This window comes from Platichthys flesus, chromosome 23 (genome assembly GCF_949316205.1).
Source record: "Platichthys flesus chromosome 23, fPlaFle2.1, whole genome shotgun sequence".
NCBI lineage: Eukaryota > Metazoa > Chordata > Actinopteri > Pleuronectiformes > Pleuronectidae > Platichthys > Platichthys flesus.
The window spans coordinates 12,559,518-12,582,836 of record NC_084967.1 but is presented as its reverse complement, the minus strand read 5'-3'; the positions used below and the strand labels follow the sequence as shown (position 1 = coordinate 12,582,836).

General features: G+C 46.4%; 1 protein-coding gene across 1 annotated transcript in view; it reads right to left on the bottom strand.

Moving 5' to 3' along the window:
- The window catches only part of snd1 (staphylococcal nuclease and tudor domain containing 1), a 164,660-nt gene that overhangs the window by 129,402 nt on the left and 11,939 nt on the right, over positions 1–23,319 (bottom strand). The window contains exons 9-11 of the mRNA XM_062382358.1: positions 23,068–23,158; positions 17,349–17,453; positions 6,943–7,044 (exon numbers count right to left, since the gene is read on the bottom strand). Coding sequence (XP_062238342.1) covers positions 6,943–7,044; positions 17,349–17,453; positions 23,068–23,158 — 298 coding nt within the window. The remainder of the gene's footprint in view (positions 1–6,942; positions 7,045–17,348; positions 17,454–23,067; positions 23,159–23,319) is intronic.

Below are 23,319 nucleotides of genomic sequence, written 5' to 3'. Positions count from 1 at the left end.
AGGGAGCCCCATCTGGATCCTCAACCATAGGACCCGGTGAAGCCTCTGCCTGAACGCACAAACCTCGAGCTTCCCCCTCAAATCCAAGTCTTTACTCACAAATACACACAGCATCAAATAGCACCTTGGCACACGGAGCGTTCTTGGAATGTGCACGCACTCACATGCACACCGACAAGAGGCGGGGGGGCAACTCTGGTGCTAACAGTACAACACAAGCAGCTGCATAACAGGAGCCACTTTGAGCATGCAGGATTATCCGAATGTGCTCAACCCTGATAAGTGGCTTAATGCAACATTTCCATTGGACTTTTTTTTTTTTTTTTGCTGCTGAGGCTGAGACCCAGGCGCACAAGAAGCACTACTTATAAAGTTAGCCAAATCAAGCTTTTTGGGATTATGTCACCATGCAAGCCCTGTCATTTCAATGCGGGTGGGGACATGTATATGGGAGAGAGAAGGAGAGAGACAGTGGTGGAATGATGGAGCGAAAGGAGAGAAGGGGAAAATTGCCTCGGTGCATATTTAGACTACCTTAAAGAGGAAGCTGTCTGACGGAAGATGGAAAGAAATACTCCGAGATTAATCATAGCAGGTTTTTGTATTTGTCATTTTGAGGACATGCTTCACTATTACTTTAATTACTCCAAGGGATAATTAACTGTTTGAGTTCTTATCTCTCTTGCAGCTCACATAATGACTGGGGCACTAAATTAGAAACCGTCAACATGAAACTAATGGAGGATATATTATTGTAGGAGTTGACGCGGTGCCCAGGACACAATTTCATCACCACCTGAAGCTGTAAATTTCTCTTTTGAAAAGACCAGGTACTGCACCAACTCTGGGTTTTTTTCTGCCTGTGAAAGCTATTAAATATAGACTCTGCTTGGCCAAAAAAAGAAAGGAAGAGAAAAAAGCCAATCTTTTGAATATGGATATTAGATATACTTTAAAAAAGATCAAAAGGCGCCATGCTCTCCTTATAGATATGAGGAATAGGAGGTTTAATAGAAAGGGGGAAAAAAAGCATTTAATGTCGCTTTATTCTCCTAAAGCGGAGCGGAGGCATTAAGGCTTTGAGCTTTGGCTCAGCACACTGTGGCTCGTAGTTAATGCTTAGTCACGTCCTGGAAGGTTTAGTCAGGGGGGAAATCTGCTTGTTTCCCAGTTGCACTCTGAGGCTGTCGTTTCTGAGGTGTGAATGGAAGTGTTGTCAAGGGGAATACCTGTAGGTCAATGTGACCACTCCACCTCAGGACTGGACGGGAAGGGGAGATACTAAAGAGACTACGATGATGAAGTTCTCCTCTGGTTTTTTACTTTCAGGGAAAACCCCGATCAGACGAAGTGTTTTCCTTTTGGAATCCACCAGGCCAACCCCCCACTTACCCCAGCGCGGAGGTCAAATCTTTGTCTCGGCTTGGGATGGAGAGACGAATGAGTGAGTGGACGTCTCTGGAGCGGAATTTCCGGGGGAAGCAGTGGTGTTAGAGACTTCTACTAATGCCTACAGCTCCCAGTCTGTCTCAATAGAGCTTAGTGTTGGAAGGAAGGATGACAGAGTAAGTGGGTCGACTAAACTCCTCTACGGATGATACGGTTACCGGTTCCGTAGTGGAGTGCAGTTAAAAATTCCTAAAAGGTTGGTAAAAATTATTCAAATTTTAATTATCAAAAACAACAGGCATAGTTAGCAACAGTCCGCAGAAGCAGAGTGCATTGTGGGTAGGTTTGGCATCAATGAAAACGTGGCAGAAGGCAGTGACCCCCTCCTGGTTGTGTTTTGGTTTTCTGCAGATCAACCAGAAAGACAGTTTGTCCCATTTCCTAGGGGAATAATTCAGGGGTCTTGACTGACAGGTCTATTCAAGGGACTGATATCTAGAGTGTGTGATATCTGGCGCATCTTGATCGAAGAGAAGACCGAGTGCTTTGTGTGGGGGAGTAAAAAAAAAACCGACATAATGAAATAATTCCCGGTGATTGGATCAGTACTTTCTGAACATCATTTGAACATTATCTTGATAATACTGATAAAGATAATTTGTCCCTATAATTGGGAGGAAATTTCCATCCCTCTTATTCCCTTCCTCTCAACGTGCGTCTCAACACGTGCACGGCAGAGCAAACCACAGAAGCACAGATAGAAAACATTCGGCCATGATCCCCGAGATCAGATCATCCAAATCAATTCTTTCTTGTTGCCAAGGCAGCTGATGGCGGATGTAAGTAAAAAAATAATAAAATAAATCAGTTTTTTTAGGGCTCTGCAATTATTGGAAGAAAAGAAAAAGAAGAAAAAAAGATGATACACACTGACAGAGGGTATAATTCAGAGATTTAGCCTTGTGTCTTAGCAACAATAAAAGGAAAGGGAGGGAAGCAGCATTCCAGAGATCTTCCGCTATTGATTTTGCGAAAGGGGCGAGAGCGCGCCACTTAAATCCAACTCATTTCAAAGAGCTTACAAGAGACCCAACTTCAATACTAATCAAATGTAGACGAATACAGTGGCGTCAATGCTGTACCTATACATTCAGCTTAATGATAGAGAAGGGAAGTGTGTGGGGCCGGAATCTGAGCGAGAAGAGGTTAAAGTGAAATGAGTCACCGGCCCTTTTCAGAGTGGAGTCAGGTGATCCAATCACAAGTGGACAGCACTTCGTGCAGATGAGAAGCTGCCGGAGACGTATACGAGATCCAATTAAAGTTGTTTATACTGGTAGTATTTCATAATGATATGACAGTAATAAAGAAATATTATAAACGGAATGATTACTACCATACGATTTTAACAAGGTGCTAATGTCGGACATATTTGCACTAATATATTTCAAAGATCCTGCTTATGATTAATTGTTTTTTTAACATCTCTCTCTTTATTTTATTTACTACTTTTTATCCCTTTTGCTAGATTCATGTTTTTATCATTCGTCTTTGTTTTATTGCTTACGTGTTTTTATTGATCTTATTTCACGTCTTGGATTTTATTGTAAAGCACTTTGAGCTGCATCGTATATACGAGAGGTGCTGTATAAATATGTATTATTATTATTATTATTATTATTGCAGCGTTTCCCCATTCATTGATTCATCTGTAGGAGCCCGTCACATTTACCACCATGAAAATGTATTTATCATGGAGCTGTACACAGTGCATTGATTCTCTCAGTCTCACCTCCCCCCCCCCCCCCTCCCTCTCTCTCTACACCTGTCTGTCATAGCTGCACTGGAGAAAAACCACAGAGTATTAGGGGTTTTGCAGCCGGAGCGTGGCGAGGCCATCTGATCAGGAGTGGTCACTCAAGACGCACATGAAGATGCGTCCTATTGGCCGGTGTGAGCTGAGGCAATTACAGCCGAGACACTGGAGCGAGAAAGAGTGAAAAGGCAATTTTGCGATCGGCTGTGACTGGAGGGAAGTGTTGTGCTAATTAGGAGCCCAGGAATAAATGTGTTTTTCATGTGGACGCGATCGGATCGTTCAGGATGTGTTTTAATGCAGATTGTAAACAGAGCCACGGACACACTCTGGTCAAAAACATGCATTATCACCCTTTAGACCCAACGCCTTTCGACACATAGATGACCGTGCATACTTTCCTCTCCGATAAACACAACAAACAGCGATTTTGCCCCGAGGCTCGGCTAAAAAAAGCACAGGAACATTTTCGCTGAGTTGACTTTTGAAACACCCGAGAGTCTAAGAAGGAAAAAGTGTGAAATCAAGCTTGATGTTGTGTTTGCATGTGTTGAGCACAATAATAACACCAAACAAAAAAAGCCATTTTAAGCAGGTAAGACAAGTGCACTGATATGGGTTTGCATTAGAAGCCAATTTGGATTTTAGGGGTCTGAGGCTGATAATTGGGAGTAATACTGATATATTGGCCGATACATCTATTTAGCAACGATTCCAAAGATGCGAATATTAAATCCTTATGACAAAGAAATGTCATATTTTACAGTTTATTAATGAACTTCAATGTAAATAACTGTAAATGAAAAGGAAACACAAAATATGGCCGTGAAAGGCTCATATCAGCCCAAACCATCGGCCAACGGATAAATCAGAAGGACTCTAGTTTGTGTGTGTGAGTATTTGTATGTTTCAGGCTCTAATGGATATTAAACTGGACATGTATGATGACTTAATGTGGATGCATGTGCCCACACAAACACACTATTGTCTTTTAAAGCCAAGATACATTTCTGTAAACCAGCCGGAGATTGTACTTTACACGTATTTACACGAACCCGAGCTACATGCACATTGTATCATCAGTATATTGCCATATTTTGTACAGTAATTGTACACTTTGACAAAACCATAGTCTCCCTGCTCCCATCACACGTGCACTCGTTATCCCCCCCGAACACAAACACCACAAATAAACAGGCGAGATCATTATTCTCGCTTCACTCGTCAAAAGGCAGCTTTCGGCTGAATTCTCCGTCATTAAAAAAACATTAATGAGGATGATTAAAATGGCTGCGATGAGAGGCTGGGACAGGGACATGAATCTCACTCCTGAACTGAATGCCAAGAGGAACTCTCTTGGCTCTTTGGCTTCGGAGCCTGTGCGTGTTGCTGTGTTTACCAGGCTGCAGTGCAAATGTTCTTATTTACCGCCGTCAGCTTCTGGAAGTGTGCGACACGGTTCCTGTTGTTTGTTCCCTCTCTTAGCCGGCTGCTGTGGCTGGGACCCCTGAACACTGTGCATTTGCTCGGTGCATCCTCAACAGAAACTGTGCGATTTTGAACAGCACACTGAGAACTGATTTGTGGACGCCTAAGCTCCAGAATCTGATCTGCGAAACATCATTGTATTTATGAGATAATGTTTTTGTCAATGTGATTATGCATAAAAGCTTCATTTTGACGGAGTTTTCCATCTATCTGGACGTCCAACTGCATTTTCATGTAGATTTCTGCAAAGCAAGACTCTAATCATTTTCCCGCAATGGCTCCATTATATTGCTGCTCTAAATGTTCTGGTAAGCTATTATTGAAAACATCGTTCATTCAACTATACGATGGTGGACAAAAGCTCCGGGTGAGGCCTTTTCTCCCTGTGTCATTACTGCCAATGTACGGACGATAACAATGTGGACGTTATTGCCCTGGTGTAAAAACAACCTGCTGGGTTCGCGGAATAAACTGGAAAAGTTGGCTACGTTTAAACCGGGACACAGCTGGTCACAAATCAGTTCTTCCTTCCAAAAGTTTCCGCAGACACGATCTCAAAAACACTGCAGCTCCTTTACATCCGTTTCTCTTTATCCAGACCCTGTAATCATACTTCATCTATTCGAGTTCGACACAAAGAGGCCAGATGTTCAAGCAGCGGCGTGTCTCTCGAGTGCTCTCGTGTTGAGCGCCGGGGTCCGCTGGGTCAGATGCGTATAAATCATAGCGGCGCCCAAGGTGTACACACCGAGCAGATCAATAGACACAAGAGGGGGAAATCAACACAGCTCGTTTAAAGGGTGCGTTGGAGCTAATACCGAGCCCCAGGGCCTCTACTGAGAGCACTTGGTATTCACACGCACAGAGGGAGAGAAACTGATCGGTGGCTCAGGGCTCCAGAAATGTGCGTGTGTGTGTTTGGTGAGGGGTGGAGACTGGGTGTTGGGAGTGCATGTACAGCCGCTGGGGGAATTCCTGTTTAGAGCTATTGTTTATTTCATTAAAAGCTGATTAGAGGCAATAAAGTTAATTCGCATACAAGCTTAACAAACAGGAAAAGAGTGAGAGAGCGCTGTCAAAGTCTGTCATACCGCGTTCACAGCTAAATCAGCAGGAGCACGCAGGGTCTTTGTACCTGTTTAGACCTGATGCATGAATATACCTTTAAAGGGGACATATTATGCCCATTTTACCACAGTTGATATGGATCCTTGGGGTCTTATTGAAATGTCTGTAACATATTTTGGTCAAAATACCACAAGGATCATTTAAAACAGCACCTTTTTACCCTGTCTCAGATTGACCTGTTTTGAGTGATCCCCCCCCCCCCCGATGAGCAAGGCTGCGAGACGTTTATTTCGGTCGTAATCCCATTCGACACACTCTAGCGTATCGTTTCTGACATAGAGGAACTACATCACATCACAGGAGTTGTTTCTTTCCCAGAGTTTTGGGGACGGTACACATGCCACATACCCAAATTAACGTCCAGAAGCATTACAAAAGTGGAATTTTCATAATATGTCCCCTTTAAGACCGGGGGGGGCATTTGTGTGCTTCTCCCTTTAGAAGCCGGGTGAGACTTGTGCATATTTTAAATGGATTGTCAGTTTATTTTTTAAAGGGAGAAAACAATGATTTACAATGAAAGCCACACGTTTAAGCTATCAAACATTTTTTATTTCTTGTATCTATCTGCTGCAGAGGCGGAGAAAATAAAGAGTAAACATTGGAAATTCTTCAGGTTTTAGTTGGTTGTTCTCAACCAATGTTTACAATTCTTTTATTGGTGCCTTAGGTCCGTGTGGGTTGAGTGCAGGTAAAACTGCTTAAAAAGGTTGATCGACAACTTTAACATTGCCAGAAGAGGAGATTCTTTCCTTTTTTCTTCCATCCTTTGAATCATTTGATATAAAAAAAAAACGCCAGAAACTTCACTATTGCCAGTGTCAGCTAACCCTAACCCTAACCCATCTTACTCGATAAAACAAAAAGGTTTCTGTTGCAAGTTTTTTCCTATATGTGAAAACACAATAACTACACAACCAATCATGGCTGTTTACAAAGTAACACCTGGAAGTTAAATGCACATCATGCAGGAAAACGTGCACCATCCTCAATTAGCCATTTCCCCGGGTGTCATGTTTACATCACGAGCAGGAGCCAATGAAAACCTTGGTTAGTTTTCATTGGCTCCTTGGCATGTTAGTTGGTGTTGGTGTGTTTTTTGGGGTTTAACTGTTTCTTACCTTTTTGCCACTGAGCTTCTTCCTCATGAACTCTCGGGCCTCGAACATGTATGGGATGTCATACAGGGGACGGAAACGTTTGTCTTTGTCCTTGTTCTTCTCCTGAATTAGGACAGAGAGAGGGAGGAGGAGGAGACAGGAAGGGTGAGGAAGAGGATGAGGGAGAGAGAGAGAGGGAAGACAGAATGGAAGGAGAAAGTTATTCACGCTGCACTTTCAAGGCTGCGCGGCCTAACACATCGGCTGCAGATACGCACGCACACACACGTAAACACAACCTCAACATACGCACATTGTACATGAACACAAAACAAACACACATTGTACATGACCACAAAACAAACACACAGTCAGCTTGTTTGTTCCTTCTACTTCAAGTCCTGCAACTGAGGAGGATCTGGACTCTGAACTCGCTGAAATAATGCAGTGTGAACGGCAGCGTTTCAGACACGCACAGTCGCACACACACACCTTCCTGGAACACAAACATCTCTCTCGCCGTCAGTGCGGACACATTGCACCAACAAGAAAAATGAAAGAAAATCACAGCTACCAAGGACACGCACATGCGAGCGGCCGAGGCACAGACACTGTGTTAAACAGATGCATAAAGACGAGCTGACACCATATGTACGTGTGCGCAGACGAAGCCGCATGCCGCGCGAACACACACACACACTCGCGCAGCTGCACACACAAAAAAAAAAAAAACTTCCCTCAATGCGCTCACCCACTCTCTGACAGGAGTCGGCCGCAAATAGAACCTATTTGCATTTTCAAAAGGAGGCTGGGGTTTTAGTGTTGCTGCTAGTGTGAGGAAACGCGCACACACAGTACCACACACACAGTACCACACACATACACACACAGTACAACACACACCATTTTTGTAGGGGCGGGATATAAATAAAATAAAAGAATCGTATAGCAAATGACAATGACGCAGTGGGAAAACAAACGACAGGCACTAACAGGAGAAATAAGGCTATGAATGACAATACCATCGTTATCCGCCACACAAACAGAAGTTACACTCGTCCGTGTGAACACACAAAGGCCTGGACTGATTCCTCATTTCCTCCGCTCTTCATTCATTGTTAATGCCTCTCCAGTTGCTCGGAGCCGCCAGGTGTGGCACACAGCTGGGCAGATGGATGTGGAGGGGAGACACGTGGGGAGCCGAGACCGGCGAACATGTGCTCGTGTGTTCGAGTCTGTGCTTATGGCTCCATTAGCGTCTTAAAGACTCATCTGGCAAGACAAACTCCTGCTGGTGGCAAACAAGTGCGACGCCGAGCCATGTTTCAGTGGCTTTTTCTTTCCTTCCGAAATACTTTCAAATAAGTTCGGGTCCCGGATTGGCTCGGGTGAGGAACCAATGACAAAGTGCCAAATCCACCCGAGGTTCCCTTAACCTTGGCAGCGATATAATAACCTTTGAGTTTAATGGCTTTCTAGCTTTCTTTTCTCACTCCATCTTTCCTTTCCACTTCCACAAGCGGAGTCAGCGCAGCATGGTGCCTCGGAGGTGAGTTAATCTTACACATGGCCAGAGGAGATCCCACAACGCTCAGCCGAGAGCCTGTGGCCTCCATTTTGCCTCAGCCGGGTTCTTTCATCCCCATCGAGTCAGTTGCGCTGGGATGATGGGGCCTTTTAGGAGCACAGCCGGCCAGGAGTCCACCATTTTGTGCCTGAGCTGTGGGGCTGAGCCGTCCGCTGCCAGGGGATGAGGAAAATTTTCACCAACGCTCAAGTGAAATCCTCCATTAGGAGCCCATTTTTCTTTATGTCAAAAATTAACAGGACTCCCAGATGTTGGATGATGGCTTTAAGACACCACCACCACCACCCCCAAAATGGAGATCTGCCATGAACAAGGCTATAAGGCTTCTGACAGACACAGGTCAAATCAACAGGATAACCCCAAACAGGGAAAAGCGAGGGACGAACCTAAGCAGACAGGGGGACAGAAGAAGAAAAAAATCATTCCCAACTAATAAGCTTCTTCTTTTTTTTTACAGATGAAAGGGAGCCTGTCACTGAGGGCAGAGAGTGTAAATGTCAGCACTCTACGCCAATTAGGCACAAGGAGTGGAGGCAGACGAGGAGGACAAAAGGTACTTACTCCTCCTCTTGGAGAAGGTCTGTGGGGAACGAGCAGGGCTGATTGGAAGGCGTGGAGGTGGGGGAGTAGGAAAACAAGAAAATGAGACAATGAAAAGGAAATGTTACGACTAAAAAAAAAAAGAAACGCAGGCAATCAAGAGGAAGAACACATTGTCGAGTGCCGCTGTTCCCACTCCGACGTGACACTTCTACCTCTTCTTGGCTGATAGTGCTCATGTCCTTATGATGGTCAACAAGCTAAAGGGCGAGAACGTGTTTAAGAGCAAAAGACCAGTGGTGGTTTTTAAAGGGCAGCCGGCAAGAGCTCGAGCATGACCTCGGATCAATGAGGCCCATCGACTCGCAACAACTGTCTTGATGTTTCACAGTGGGCCAGGTCTGCCTTACGCCGCGACTACCAAGAGGTCCCAGGTCTGCTGCAGTGACACTGAAGGGGAAACCAAGCCGCCGCCCCTCCCCCCCGACAGCTAAGTGCAATCAAACCTGTGAGGAAAAAGGATAGAATCATCATCATTAAATTGCTCCAAAAAGGGCAAACTCTCTGCGCACGTCGTCTATAAACTGTTTTGGTGCCGTTGTAGGAAGGTTACACACAAGAGGAGAGAGTCACTGCTATGTCCCAACCGTGACCCGATAACAACAGTTTGCTCTCACTATCCTCGGGGGGACTTCTGTTCTATTTGGGGTAAATTCCCCATCGTTCCAAATTACCCGTTAAAGCTCAGGAATCATCTTTGACTATTGCAGAGGCATGACGCTAGCTGGATTGTACAGTGTCGCAGGGCTGCGGGGGGGGGGAGCCGGGCTGCGAATGTGTGGATGCTACCGCTGGAGGCAGTTGCAGCTTCTGGAACTTCCAAGGGTGAAATCATGACTCAGGAGCACATCATGCTCCCTGGTGCTTGGGGACTGTGCAGCATTACCTACTTTTGCATCTAACTGAACCATTTGTATTTTTCTCTGTGTAAATAGCTGAAAAACAATGATGTGTCCATGTCCGAGAGCACTCAAGAGTCTTGTGCGTTTAGTATTATGTGCCTAACGACATTAATTGTGCATGCATAAACATGGAATAGCTGCAGAGGGTTGGAAGTGGAGAGAGGGAGACGGTACAAGAAAATAAAGAGGGAGGGAGGGAGGAGGAAAGTGCACGCATTTCCTGAAGCGAGAGCATGAAGGATATTGCTGGTTGTCGTACTACAATACAAAATCAAATTACAATTTCAGAATAATCGCTCATACGGCAGAATACAAATAAGCCATTGCTAAGTGACTCGAGAGCAAACCAGTATTTCAGAATGAAATCAAGCTGCAGCACGATGAGGAGCAAACAGCCTCTCAATTGGCGCAGGTAAAACTGACTGGGACAGCTGTGACAGGTGGAAGCCCCCCCCCCCCCCTTGTTATGATCCTGCTGTCATTAATGAGGATGTCATAGGAAAATAAAATGTGTGGTAAAGCATCACATTGGCTGTCTGAGCAAGGCAGCTGCACTGTGTGGTGCTCGAATGTGCAGCGTTGTGTTTATAATTGTTGGAAGGGACAGACGGTCAGACTGGCCCTGCAGACAGACGTGGTGATGCAGTGTGAGACGAGCTGCAGAGCCGTCTGCAAAACTAAATCTCCAATCCAACTCCGCGGATCATCTGCGTGAGGAACATACCGAATTTCTCTACAGCCCCGAAACCTCCTTTTCAAGTTGTGCTCAAACAGGTGGGAGTGTACACGGTGCTCTAGATACCTCTGCAACCTTCATCCCTTGGAAGCAGCAGTGACCTCATCTCCCAATTTAAGCCCCTTGACTGACTTCATCTCCTGCAGTAACACAAACAGGGGCAAGCCAAGTCCTTGCTTCTCCGACAGTGACAGCCAAACAGGGCAAACCGAGCCAAAAATATATATATATTCAGCCAGTGGTGAGGAGGGATACTGGCTACCAATCCGCCCTGCCCAGCCAGTGGCGTGCAAATGAGTCATGCAGCAGGGACGACGACCCCCCCCCCCCCCTTGTCATCCTGCACCAAAATCTGAGGTCGGAGGATGTCATGATGCCGGGCTGGGGCCACGCTGAGGGCACACACATGGCCAGACATAAGATTTGGAGGATGTGGAAATCTTTGAGGAGGAGGAGGAGGGTGACTGGATACAGTTTCTCAGCAGCACAAACACAGGAAAGAGCAGATGGGGTTTTTCTATGTTAATATTTGGTTATTTTAAAACTAACCCCTCTGATTTATGTTTAAATTGTGTGTCAACAGTCATATTGCCTGCAAATGTGAGTCCTGATTTTGTTGTGTCTTCCACATGTATGGCTCCTCTTTTTTTACATCCCAAGAAATTTGTATTCTTCTGTTTCCTTTCGTCTATTTCTCCCAGACGTTATTTGCTTGGTATTTTCTGTTTAACAGGATTCGGATAATGTCTTCATCTTTAATTCAATCTTATTTGTATGATGCCAAATCCAAATAGACATTATCTCGAGGCACTTGACAAAGAAGGTCGAGACCTTGACAATCACAGAGAAACTCAACAGCTCCCACGAAGAGCAAAGGACAGTTCATGAGGGAAAACAACTCCCTCATTAACTGGAAAGAAACCTCCAGCAGAACCAGACTCGATGTGGGCGGCCATCTGCCTGGACCGGTTGGGGTGAGCCGGGGAAAAAAGGGAAGAGAGGAGACAGAGATATGGGGGAGGGGAGGGGGTGAGAGACCGGGAACAGTTGTGTAACCATCATGTTTCAGCTCTGACAATTACAAAGGGATACATCCGGTGTCACACTACAGCGGATAATTACCCGGCAAGCTTCACTTATATCATTCTCTATTTCTATAGTCTACCTGCTCTTTTCCGGAAGCCTTGATGTCTTGGCTGCACTTGTGGATTCATTACCATGCGCCGACAACAGCAACAGCACTGAGCAGGTTTAAAGGGATTGTTTGAAGTAATGTGAAATCTCAGCAGCGGTGCCACTACAAAAACAATCTGCCTTGATTTGTTTTGTGACATGCCTTCCAGACTCGTCCACGGAATCGGATGCAATTCCTCCTCAGGTGTGAAGACGTGGAAATTGGAAAGAAATAAATATTCTACCCACCAACTTCTCAGACCTGCGCTGAAAACGGTTATATTTACAGAAATGCTAATCAATGTGCAATGTTCCACTCCAGGAATAAACATGCTAATGTGAAAGTAAAAATAAGAGGGAGACAGAAGAAGAGAGAGGTGGGTGGAGAGACGGATGATTTATGGGAGGCAGCGGCAGAAGGATGAAAGATGTACTGTGAGACTAAATCATCCACAAAGTCAACACACACACACAGAGACACACACAGAGGTTAGACGAGTAGGCAGGGCTGTGTGGAATAGAGTGGCGATGAGACACGGCCATTGTGTTGCCTTATATAAAAGGACAGCGGGTTGACCTCTGGTTGTGCTCCATCAGCACTGTCCTGAACCCTACTTAAACCACATAAGCACACGGACGCATTACAATGCATGAAGAGAGAGAGACACACACACACTCAACACGTGCACATCGACAAATTAGTGAGTGAGTGAGGCTCCTTACGGACCTGCAGTGAAGTCTGAACATTTTCCCGAGGACACAAACGTGCGAGTCAGGTGCTCCACACATTTTAAGCGAACTTTTCTGGATTACAGCTGGAAAATGTCAAGAAGAATTCACAGCGAGCGAGAGGACGTGTTCTTATCGTTTCTAAAACTCACGATACGTCTACAAGAGCTGTACTCGTAGAAGGCTCGATAGCGATAAAGCTCATGTCTTTGTCGATGTGCTGTAAACAACAACATTTTGAGGGCATTTTTACCTCTTAAAAATGCCTCTATTGAGGGACTTAGTGGCAGAGACACCTCGACCCACTAGTGAGGGTTTGTCCTGCACACGAGAGAGACAAGGGGGGGACGGGGAGGACGGCTGACTCCAGCTCCCTGGCTGAAAATAACAAATGAATATATGCCAGCGGGGGGGGTGGGGGGGGGGGGGGTGAAACCAAAATGAGGAGGAGGAGTGCAAGTGAGGAAATTCATGCCCTGTGTTTCGTTGCAGCCAGACACCATTGGTCAGCCAATCTGTCATTCTGAGCACAATTAGTGTAGTCGTGAGAGTGGAGAGGGGAGGGGGGGTGTTGTGTGGTGCTCGAGGACTAAAAGGAACCAGAGGTGGTGGAGGGAGGGAGGAGGGAGGGAGGGAGGGGGCTTGGCAGGAACTGTCACAGTTCATCAGTGCACTGGGACATTGCATCTGGCCTCCTCACCACAGTGCGCACACCCGGACACACCCACACCCACACACACACACACAAACACAAACACAAACGGCCTTGCTTGCAGAACGCACACGGTCAAACGGGATAATAATGACAACTGGCACAAGAAAGTCCCTACAGACCTCCAGAGGATCCAAAGCTGCTGTCAGACATGCTCCTCCCCATTTTCTCCGGAGGAGGCGCTTCTAACACGCGACACAAATATTAAAAGACAAAATGAATAAAAGGATTATCTCGGGGTGAGAACATGGGGTCGTCCACGTAGAAGACACAGATGAAGATGTCTAGAGAGTTTGTGGTGATAAGAGCTCAAGATGGTGTCACGGTGCTGTAAAGATGATCACGTGATCTCTGCAGCAGAGCTGACACGTCACTTCCTGCCTCCGTCTGCTGCACGCAGCTCCTCCACCTCTCGCATGACCAACGAGGAGGATTTGATTCTGTGCAGAGAACCTCCCGCTGTGATGTGCATGTGTAAAAGGAAGACGCCATATCAAATTCTCTGGGTTTTGCCCATAGGTCCTGTCTGAAAACAGCTTAACACACACACACACACACACATATAATTTGAGTTTGTTGTCTCTCCTTGGAGGTGCACAAGGTTACAGTGTTAACATGCACACATTTTGAGTATCTCTACACACACACACACACACACACACACAGCATGTCTGTGTAATCCATGTTTGTGCACACGCTGACAGCAATTTCCGAGATGATTCCTGACATAGGCTAATGCAGCTTAACCAAGCGTGTCGTTCTCTTTCTTGTGTGTGCTAATGTTTTTGTGTGCATATACAGTATATGCATGCGTGTGTGTGTGTGTGTGTGTGTAAGCTGCGCTGTTAACCGTGACTACGTCTTTGTGTCTGTCCATCTGATGCTGTAAGCAGGAAGCCAGCTCACTCGTGACAATGTTAGCCAACGTGATGTCAGTTTGTGTGTGTGTGCGTGTGTGTGTGCGTGTGTGTGTGTAGAGCTTCTGGCAGAGCGATACCTGCTGTAACGTCTCACTCACCTAAAGGTTAGAATGATCTGCTGCTTGCCCCCCCCCCCTTCTTTGTTTGTGACTTCATCTTTTCCTTAATTTGTCCACATTTTTATATGCACTGGTGGGGGTAGATGTAGAATAACAGATTAAGGTGGAAAAAAATAACTACCCATAGCTTTTAGCCTTATCCCCTAATCGCGGTTCTTTGGAAATACTTTGGCAGGTGAGCATCCATAGTTGAAGGTGCTACACAATAAATTGTACTTTCAACATAGTTCAAGCGACAGTAACAAGAGTGGAAATTGACAGATTACAATGTCCACAATCGCTGGCACTAACACAATGTGAGCTGCCATATCGGCTTCGGTAAAGTCGTGTGGACGGGGCATGAAATTAAGTTCCCTGGCTCCCCCAAGGTAACAGCTCACTTCCCTAATTTAGTGTTCCAGCAGACGGGCCGGCTGGAAAATGAGACAGAACATAAAACTCTCATGCATGAATACATATGAAAATATTTAGTTAAGATATCAGAGACATTCCGGTGCTTCACTGTCGGTGGCTTTTGTTCCAGCCCCGCAGTCCGAGGGCTCGTCTTGGCCTCAGTGAAGCCATCAGTACTCTGCATCGCTGCCATAGCGACAACACTCAAAGCCGAGCCAACAGCAGTACAGACAGGCAGGCGGCTCTTTAGCTCACAGACAGAAATAACTAGCTAACAAAACAACACCGGCAGCAGCAGCAGCACCACGAACAACCCTTATTAAACTCAAAACGCAGCAACAGTTTGTCATATAACAGCTCCTCTGGAAAAGAAAACACACACACTGTCCTCCAGCAGTCCCCGCCTGCAGCGAGCAGAGACACACAATGTCTCATCTTCTGAATCTCACTGTGGAATCTGAAAATAGAGGGACAATGTATGACAGGGGGGGTTTTAATCCCGCAGCCGTTAATGCAATATTTTTGGTAAAACCTTTAAATCAAAGCCAAACGTCTCCACTTCAACCACAAATTGAAAGCATTGACTCAAATCCATCCTGGTCAGAGAAGCCCAACAACGACAACTGTGTCCCTGGTCGAATACTTAAGAACCCGACCTCAGCAGTGCAACACTGTGGCAACGTCACACCAGTACAATATCACACAGGCACACACATCTGGGCCCGCTCTCACCGGCTCCCTGCAACATACGACAGTTTAATGAAGCACAGAACACGTACTGCCGAAGCATCTGGTGCAGGCGGAGACAGAAAGAGTCGGGCGCTGAACGACAGAGGAGGAAATAGAAGAAAGGAGAGAGAGAGAGAGAGAGACTGTGTGAAGTCAAAAGTAAGATGGAATTCAAAGTAAGGGGAAAAGAAGAAAAGAGGAAAGGAGAGTAGAGTTGTTTCCAGACATGCACTGACGTCCAAACATTTTTCTGAGAGAAATGTCCAAGTCAGGTGCTGCAGACATTTTCTGGAACTTTTCCTGCCAGCCGCCACGTATGTCGGAAAGATACCATGTGCAATGTCAAGAGGAACATCTAAAGCTCCATTTAAAGTGTGTTAACGTTTCTAATAAGATGCAAAATGCAGAAATCAACTAGACATATATTCCTCAAATACCAGACATGTAGAACTTGGAAAGACAATGAACTGGGTGAGCTTTTAGTGGATCAGGGCCAAGACAAAATGGAGAGATGTTTCGTTATAACCACAGAGAGCGAAGGAGAAGATGAACGCATATGAGGGGGTGCAGGTCAACAATCTGACCGCAGCGTCCCCCCAAGAGGAACGGAGTGGGACTGCGGTGGAGAAGAGGGGAAGCAGCTCAATGATGCAAGGCACTAACAGCACCACTGTAGAGACAGGGACAGGGACGGAGGGAATACAACTAAACTCGACTCCAATAAAAAGGAGTAAAAGATGAGAAAAAAAGTAAACCATTAAAGTGCCAAAGAAGCAGCGAGGGATAATCAATAAAACAAGAGCAATCAAAGCTGCAAAAAAAAGAAAAGGCAATCTACCCCTCTCTTTACTCCCTCTTTGAATGTGGTGGGGGGGGGGAACAAAAACACTCACTCGCTGTTGTGACACTGAAACTTTCTAATTAATGGGTGTGACATTTCCACACATCCTGAGCCTCTTATTTATAAAACGACAGCAGTTTAGAGGAGTCAGACACCACCGGTAATGTGAGGAATAAAAAACTGATCTCTCCTTTTTTTTTATGAAATGAAATCTTTTGGTTGAATAATCGTTCTAGCTTGGAGAAACAGGGTTTCATTCCAGCCGATACACTCCTTGATAAGGAGCTGGGAAGTGAGGTGAGTGATGGAGAGACAGTGACGTGCAGAGCAGTCGACTTCTGTGTCGCTGCAGCTCGTTTTCCCCAGACACTATATACGCGTTTCAATAAATATACGTCTCTCCTGCTACCTCTATATACATGTGTGTGTGTGTATATGTGTGTTTTCACAGGCTTTCTGAGAAAACGGGGGAGTGTAGAGGGGAGAGGGAGGAAGGAAAAAAAAAGAAAATCGATCTGCCTCCCCTCTCTGCAGTGCTGCAACCACTGGGTGTGTGCAAGTGTCTCGCTGTGTTTGCATGTGCCCCAACTACTGGGGCGCCACCAAGTGGTCAAAGCGATTCCCACGGTCATTTAGAGACGGGGAGAGAAAAAGACTGATGTGCGAGGGGAAGAGGAGAGAGGGCGTGAATATGGAGCAGAGAGAGAGAGAGAGAGAGATGGATGGATGAAAATAGGGAGATGTAAACAGCTTGTGTTCGACTTGAAATGAAGCGACTCTGTCAGGAAGACGGAGACGGCGGCGACACCGGCCGTCTCTGCTGTGGCTCTAATTACCTCGCTGCCCACAAGCTCTGCCACATGACGGCAATCAGTCACCTGTTCTCACAAACACACACACACACACACACACCCACAGAGACACACACTGTGCAAATCTGTGTACTGACAGACACACAGGGAAAGAAACACAGGTTTGTTTGTACCTCTCCCTCAATCCTTGGGGGCCGGATGCTGGACAGGTGGATGGTCTTGTATTCCCCGGAGTTGAGCTTGACCACCATGGCGTCAGCGTTCACCACCTGCATCACCTACAGGGACAGAGGAACACAGAAGAGAGGGGGGGGTGGTTACGGGAAAAGCAGGAGAAGGAGTTTTGGGAAATGCAATCGTCATAATAAGAACATGTAAACCCGGGTGAAATTAATTTCAGGGTCCAAAAAACCTGTAAATCTTCGGCAGATATACTTCTGCCCCCGTCTGGGTTGGAGGAGAGTTGGTGGGAAAAAGGACTTGCATTGCATTTTGTTGAGTGAGTGAGCAGACGGACTGAAAGAAAGATGGGAAGTGAAGGAGCAGGTAAAGGACAAATGGAGAGGAAGAGATCTATTCAAAAAGGAGGAGGGAGAGTGACAGTGCAGATCGTGTGCCGTCACGAGCACAGGACAGGGAGAGCGAGGTAAGAAAGAGTGATCCTTGAGTGACTGAGCAAGTAAGCGAGCCGAGTCGTCCCAGCGGGGCCGGCGAGGTTTTGGAGGACAGAGGGAGGACGTTTCGCTATCTGGGGGATTGGCACCACTGGGGGGGGGGGGGGGGGGGGGGGGGGGGGAGGAGGAGGGAGAGCGACGGAAGGAGACAGAGTGCAAAGAGAAAGCTCTACAACACAAACATCCCTGTTAAAGACGGACTGATAGAGCGTTACACGGCCCTCTGTCCAACAGCTGGCTGCCAGCACTCTGCTCTGGCGACCTTTACAAGTGTAAGCAAAGACACACAAATTTATGATTGGCATTTAAATGTTTTTTTTTCAGTGCGTCAAAAAGGTTAGCAGCCAACACAGGTACAGCTCAGGAGGATGCAGCTGGATGTTGAAGCACTGCAGCTGGTGGCCAAGGACAGAGACACAGTTGCTTTTAACTACGTGTGCATGTTCGTATGAAGACTACTTTGAATATCCTGCGTGCTTTTGTCGCACAAGTTGTGAAAGTATAGATTTACAAAGTTGTGGTCACGTATGAAAGTCACAGCCACATTTATGGACTAAATTAATGAATATACCATTTGCTTTGAGGGTGTTTTCTGTTTCTTTCCAAACCAACTTTGTGTTTTCAAACTTAAACAACTTTCTGGATGTCTCCCCACTAGTTAATACACTATTTCATTATCAGACTGTACATTCCTATTTTATTTATTCACTATTATTATAACCAAGGGTAAATATCAGTGACTCGGCCGAGGCTCTGCTCAGTATGTGCATCAGGATGTGGCTGTGCCCTCCCTAGTATAAAAGGACAGATTGGGGGTATAATGCGGCGGAGATGAAGGAGGCATCCAATCCCAGAGCCTTTAAGTAGGCTGCATGCAAGAGACTGGGAAATCAATCGCACTACACATGTTGCCACCCACGCACGTATTAAATGGCCTTATCATCACTCGGGCTGCAGTTGCTATGTAGGCTGTGCTCAAGCTCGAGTCCTGAGAGTGAGAGCTGCAGGTCTGAGCCGTGTTTCAGGGCCTGTGTGGGTGGTGTTTTTTATTTTGTGGCCGACTGTGGGTGTTGGAAAAACCAAAAACCACAAACAAATATCCTTCTTTTTTTTTTGTATTGAGTTCGAACCCATGCGATAGTGGGTGTTTGTGTGCGACAGACACAAATCCAGGTGTATTAGGCTCTTTGGGAGATTCATTACTCCGTGAAAACAAATCAGACCGCCATCGCGCTCGCCACCAGAGAAAAGAAATTAGACCGGCCCACATGCTAAATAGGCTGCCCACAACTGCAGCCAAAATACATCATATACTAATCACTGAGCTGAGTGGGAGGGATACAGAGACATAGGGAGCAGGAGGGGGGGGGGGGGGGGGGGGCATGCATGCACACCAGCCTACACAAATTCACACTGTAACAAGGTCGTTTTGTGGCCCGCCCGAGTAAGTAAAGTGCAAGAGAGGGAATGTGGCAGGAGCAGAGGAAAATGGCTCAGCGTTTACTGGCTAATTATGAGCCGGAGGAGGCGAAGGCGCAGGAGGACAGGACCAACACACACACACACACAGAAAGATGGAGCGAGCCAGAGAGGCGGCGTAATCTCTCGGCAAATATCACCGGAGCCCGAGACAACGCACAAAAAAAAAAAGGGAAGAGGTAAAAAACAGATAAATAGAGCAAGAAGTCTGAGCAGAGTGGCTGCCACGAGGGCCGGGGCAGACGGAGGAGACGACCAGACGAGCGGCGTGACTCACTGGTCTGAGCTCACACTCCAGAGGTGGGGATCTACTGCCACCCTCTGCCCACCGCCGGCATGACATCTGCAGTGGCCAAGATCAGTCATGGGCACGAGGAGGATTCTTGGCGACCGACGGGGGAATGTTTGGGTTGTCAGCCGAATCCATTAAGTTGGTTCTAACCACGGGGCCAAGCACAGGGCTTAGCCAGGACTTACTCATTACTCACGTCAGATCAACTCCTTCAAAGAGCAACACCTATGGCAGCGTTTCAGCCTCGGTGCCAGTGGACAGGATTTCTCACCCAAGTTACATGGTGTCACACAAACTAGTGGTGTGTTTGATGCTATGATAAACACCTCAAGCTGACATCTAGCCACTGGAGGAGGAGGAAAAAAACGAGGAGGATGAGGGTGTAATGCTGAAGAAGGACATCCTGGGACAGGTACAAACCATCTAATCTACAGAACCTTTTTAAACTTTCTGCCTTTCCACTTGACTCATTTTAACTAGGGCAAGAGAAGCTGGTAAGAGAACATCTGAACCTCGTGCAGACAGAGGGCAGTGTGACCGACTTTGACACTGGCAGTTTTGTGCAGATTATTTCACATAATCCATAATTTGGCAACAAGATAAAACCAAGAATTCAAGCATGCAGAAACACACCACAAGACGCCATCCACCAGTGAATTTGTGTATGTTTCTCAAGAACATCTTCTATACTGCAAAACAATAATAACTCTCAAGACACACCAAATGCTGATTTTGTATTTGAGCCATCATATCTGAATGGATTCTGTGCAGCAGTAACAATAGCTAGTGATGAGAGGCTGGTGAGGAGGTTTACACCACGTCACCTTTTATCCATCACCTCGCAGGTTGATGGTTACCCAGGGGAGGGGAAGGGGGGAGGAGGAGAGAAGAAGAGGGGAGAGGAAGACTATTGGGACCTGGCCTACATCCACATCTCCATTCCCCCGCAGAGACGGGAGGAGAGCGGGGCGAGACAGTCAGAGCGAAGAGATGCGTCAGCAGGATTGACTGGTGGGGATTGGGCCTGGTTCGGCTCTCCACTCTACCCGTCACTCAGATAACAAGAAGTGAAAAGCGGAGTGGACGTGGAGAGGGGTGGAGTGTGTGATGATGGGACTGATGGATAGACGTGTCCCCCTGAGAGCCCGTGCAATGCACTATTAGGTGGCGGCAAATGTCACATGGACGAGCGTGGGGGGGGGGCGAGAGTCCTGTCCAGTATCTACTTAGCTCCGAAGCAACTCAACCATTTGCAGGGTCAGCAAGACATTTTCCATCTCAAGTGCCGGTGACTTTTTAAAAAGGAAAAGTTTTTGGAGAGCCGTGGTGCTGCTGTCACTTCAGAGGCCTTCGAAAAAACTTCTCAAACTCTCGGAGAACCTGAGTCTCAGACCATCTCCGAATTTGGTCAGAGGAATCGGATCTCGGGACACCTTCGGGAGCGGTCCACCTCTGATTGGATCACTCTGGACGGGGCCTCAGATCTCATTTATGTTCTTTTAAGGTGATGGTAATAAGAATACTCTAGTGTGGCGTCCCCCTGAAAACAAACGATGAGTGAAGCAGCAGCTGACGGACAGCGAGCCTCCTCTGTGGCTCTTTCGGGGGGGGGGGGGGTTTTGGTTGCAACGGGAAAACAGGACAGAAAAGTTGTGTGGATATAAAAAAAAAGTGCATCAAAGTTTAACTGGGGGCATCAACAGAGCAGTAGAACAAAAAAAGGACATGCGCAGTCGCAGGGATCTTGATTAGGTGTTTTTTTTTCTGACTCTTACTTATCGTGTCTTTTCATCCTTCATCCTTTAAGTCTCCCAGCACAAACTCACACTTTCAGTTTTTATTCTCTAACCCTCTACCTTTTATTCTGCAGCCTCTTTTTCATGCACCGCCAAATCCCTCCCCCCCCCCCCCCCCCCCCCCCCCTTCCCTCCGCCCACATCCAGCCTTCTTTTACTGAAGGGGGGGTTCAGAGAGATCTGAGAGCAGCTCACACTGATAATATAAATGTTTTATCCTTTCTCTAGCCCCTTCCCTCTGACTCAGGAAATAAAATATACATACAGTTGCTTCTTTATGTGTGCGCGGTTTATCAAATTCATTCTGTAAGCAGTTTGCCAAACCAACACCTTTTATGTTAGCCCGCGGCTAGCCATTCATTTTTCAGGGTCTTAGAAGTTCGGGGGTCTGGAGGGAGCAAACGCACACAAAAGACAAACTTTGGGGATATTAAACTTTACTCTTTTTTTTAAACATTCCTTGAGAAATATAGAGAAAATGCAGGGTGGACGGGTGAAGGGAAACCCAGTGGAGACCAGATTTGAAAACACAAAGCCGATGTTTTAAGGCTGCAGTTGCTTTTACTACGTTAAAGCGGCGGATCGGAAACCAATAATGTGTCATCTCGCAGTGACAATAAGGTTAGACTGTATTACCGGGATGTATCGAGGAGTCCATCTCACTGGATTTGACCTAATGCATGCTGACTTCTTGGAGGAAGTGCACTCCCCTGTACTTTATAATAAGGACACTTCCTGTCCCCCTGAGGCTCTGGCCAATAACCTCCAAAGCTAATATCTCCAGTTCTCGGCTGTTAGGGGTCGTTCTGTGCCACCGCGACAGCATACGCCAGCGATTTGGCCCTAATTTGACTGGGGAGTGCTTCAAGGTTTCTGTTAAGCATTCCTCTTCTTACCTTTAGCGAAGGGATTTTTCTTCTTATTCAGTCGTGGGAGTTGCAAATGTGAAAATAAGAGGTGTCGGGAGGATATAATTCATTAGAGGGAGCAAAGTGGCTCTACTTTTTTGCTGCAGTCTTCGGGAGAAAATTGGAAATACTGCGGTAGACATCGAGAAGTGGAAGCAAACGACCGGCTTACTTATGGCACTAATGCCGGGTCTTGGTCGTATTGTATAATGTCTCCATGTCGTTGTTGAGAGTTTGATGCTTTACTCCAGCTTTTTGTCTGTGACACCTCACTTCAATGGAAGCAAAGGCCACGTCCTGATAGATCTGATCCCAAGTGGACGGTTTGTTTGCCTGTTTACAGCAGGTATTGAAATGCATCCTCCCCGCTCTTTGTGTAAATAATGATGTGTCATTTGTGTGTGCGAAAACCAAATTAGGGTTGTTTTCACCTAGTCTGACTTGGCAGATGTGTCCGTGTTTGCATGTGTGTCGGCACAAGCAGGAGAGAGAGAGACTGGGAGGGAGAATAGGAGCGAGCGAGCCAGGAGGGGCTGAATGAACGAGCGCAGCTGTGAGGGGAGATTTGACCAAATTAAAAAATCATTACGTGGTGATCAGGGAGGATATTGTGATATGGCCACAAACAAATCAACCGATGCAAACTCAGCTCGGTGTCAAAATACGTTTGAACTGTAGCGATTCAGACCAGTACAGACCAGCACCTTCTCCTAATGAGACACACATAATAAAAACCAACTCACCTTGGCAACAAATTGTCTGTCCTTCAGGTCCAAGTTGGCTGTGGGCGCCACGTAGTCCTTCCAGATGCGGACCTTGCGCTCTTTAGCAGACCTGGCAAGAACAAAACTCACATTAACATAACCGGCAGTCGTAGTCCCCACCATTATCCATGTATTAGGAACATAAAAGAGCTTAATCAGGTGTTGAAAACATTATTCCTGAGGCCGGAAAAGTGCTACAGAAGAGAAAGTGTCACTTCAGCAGAATGGATA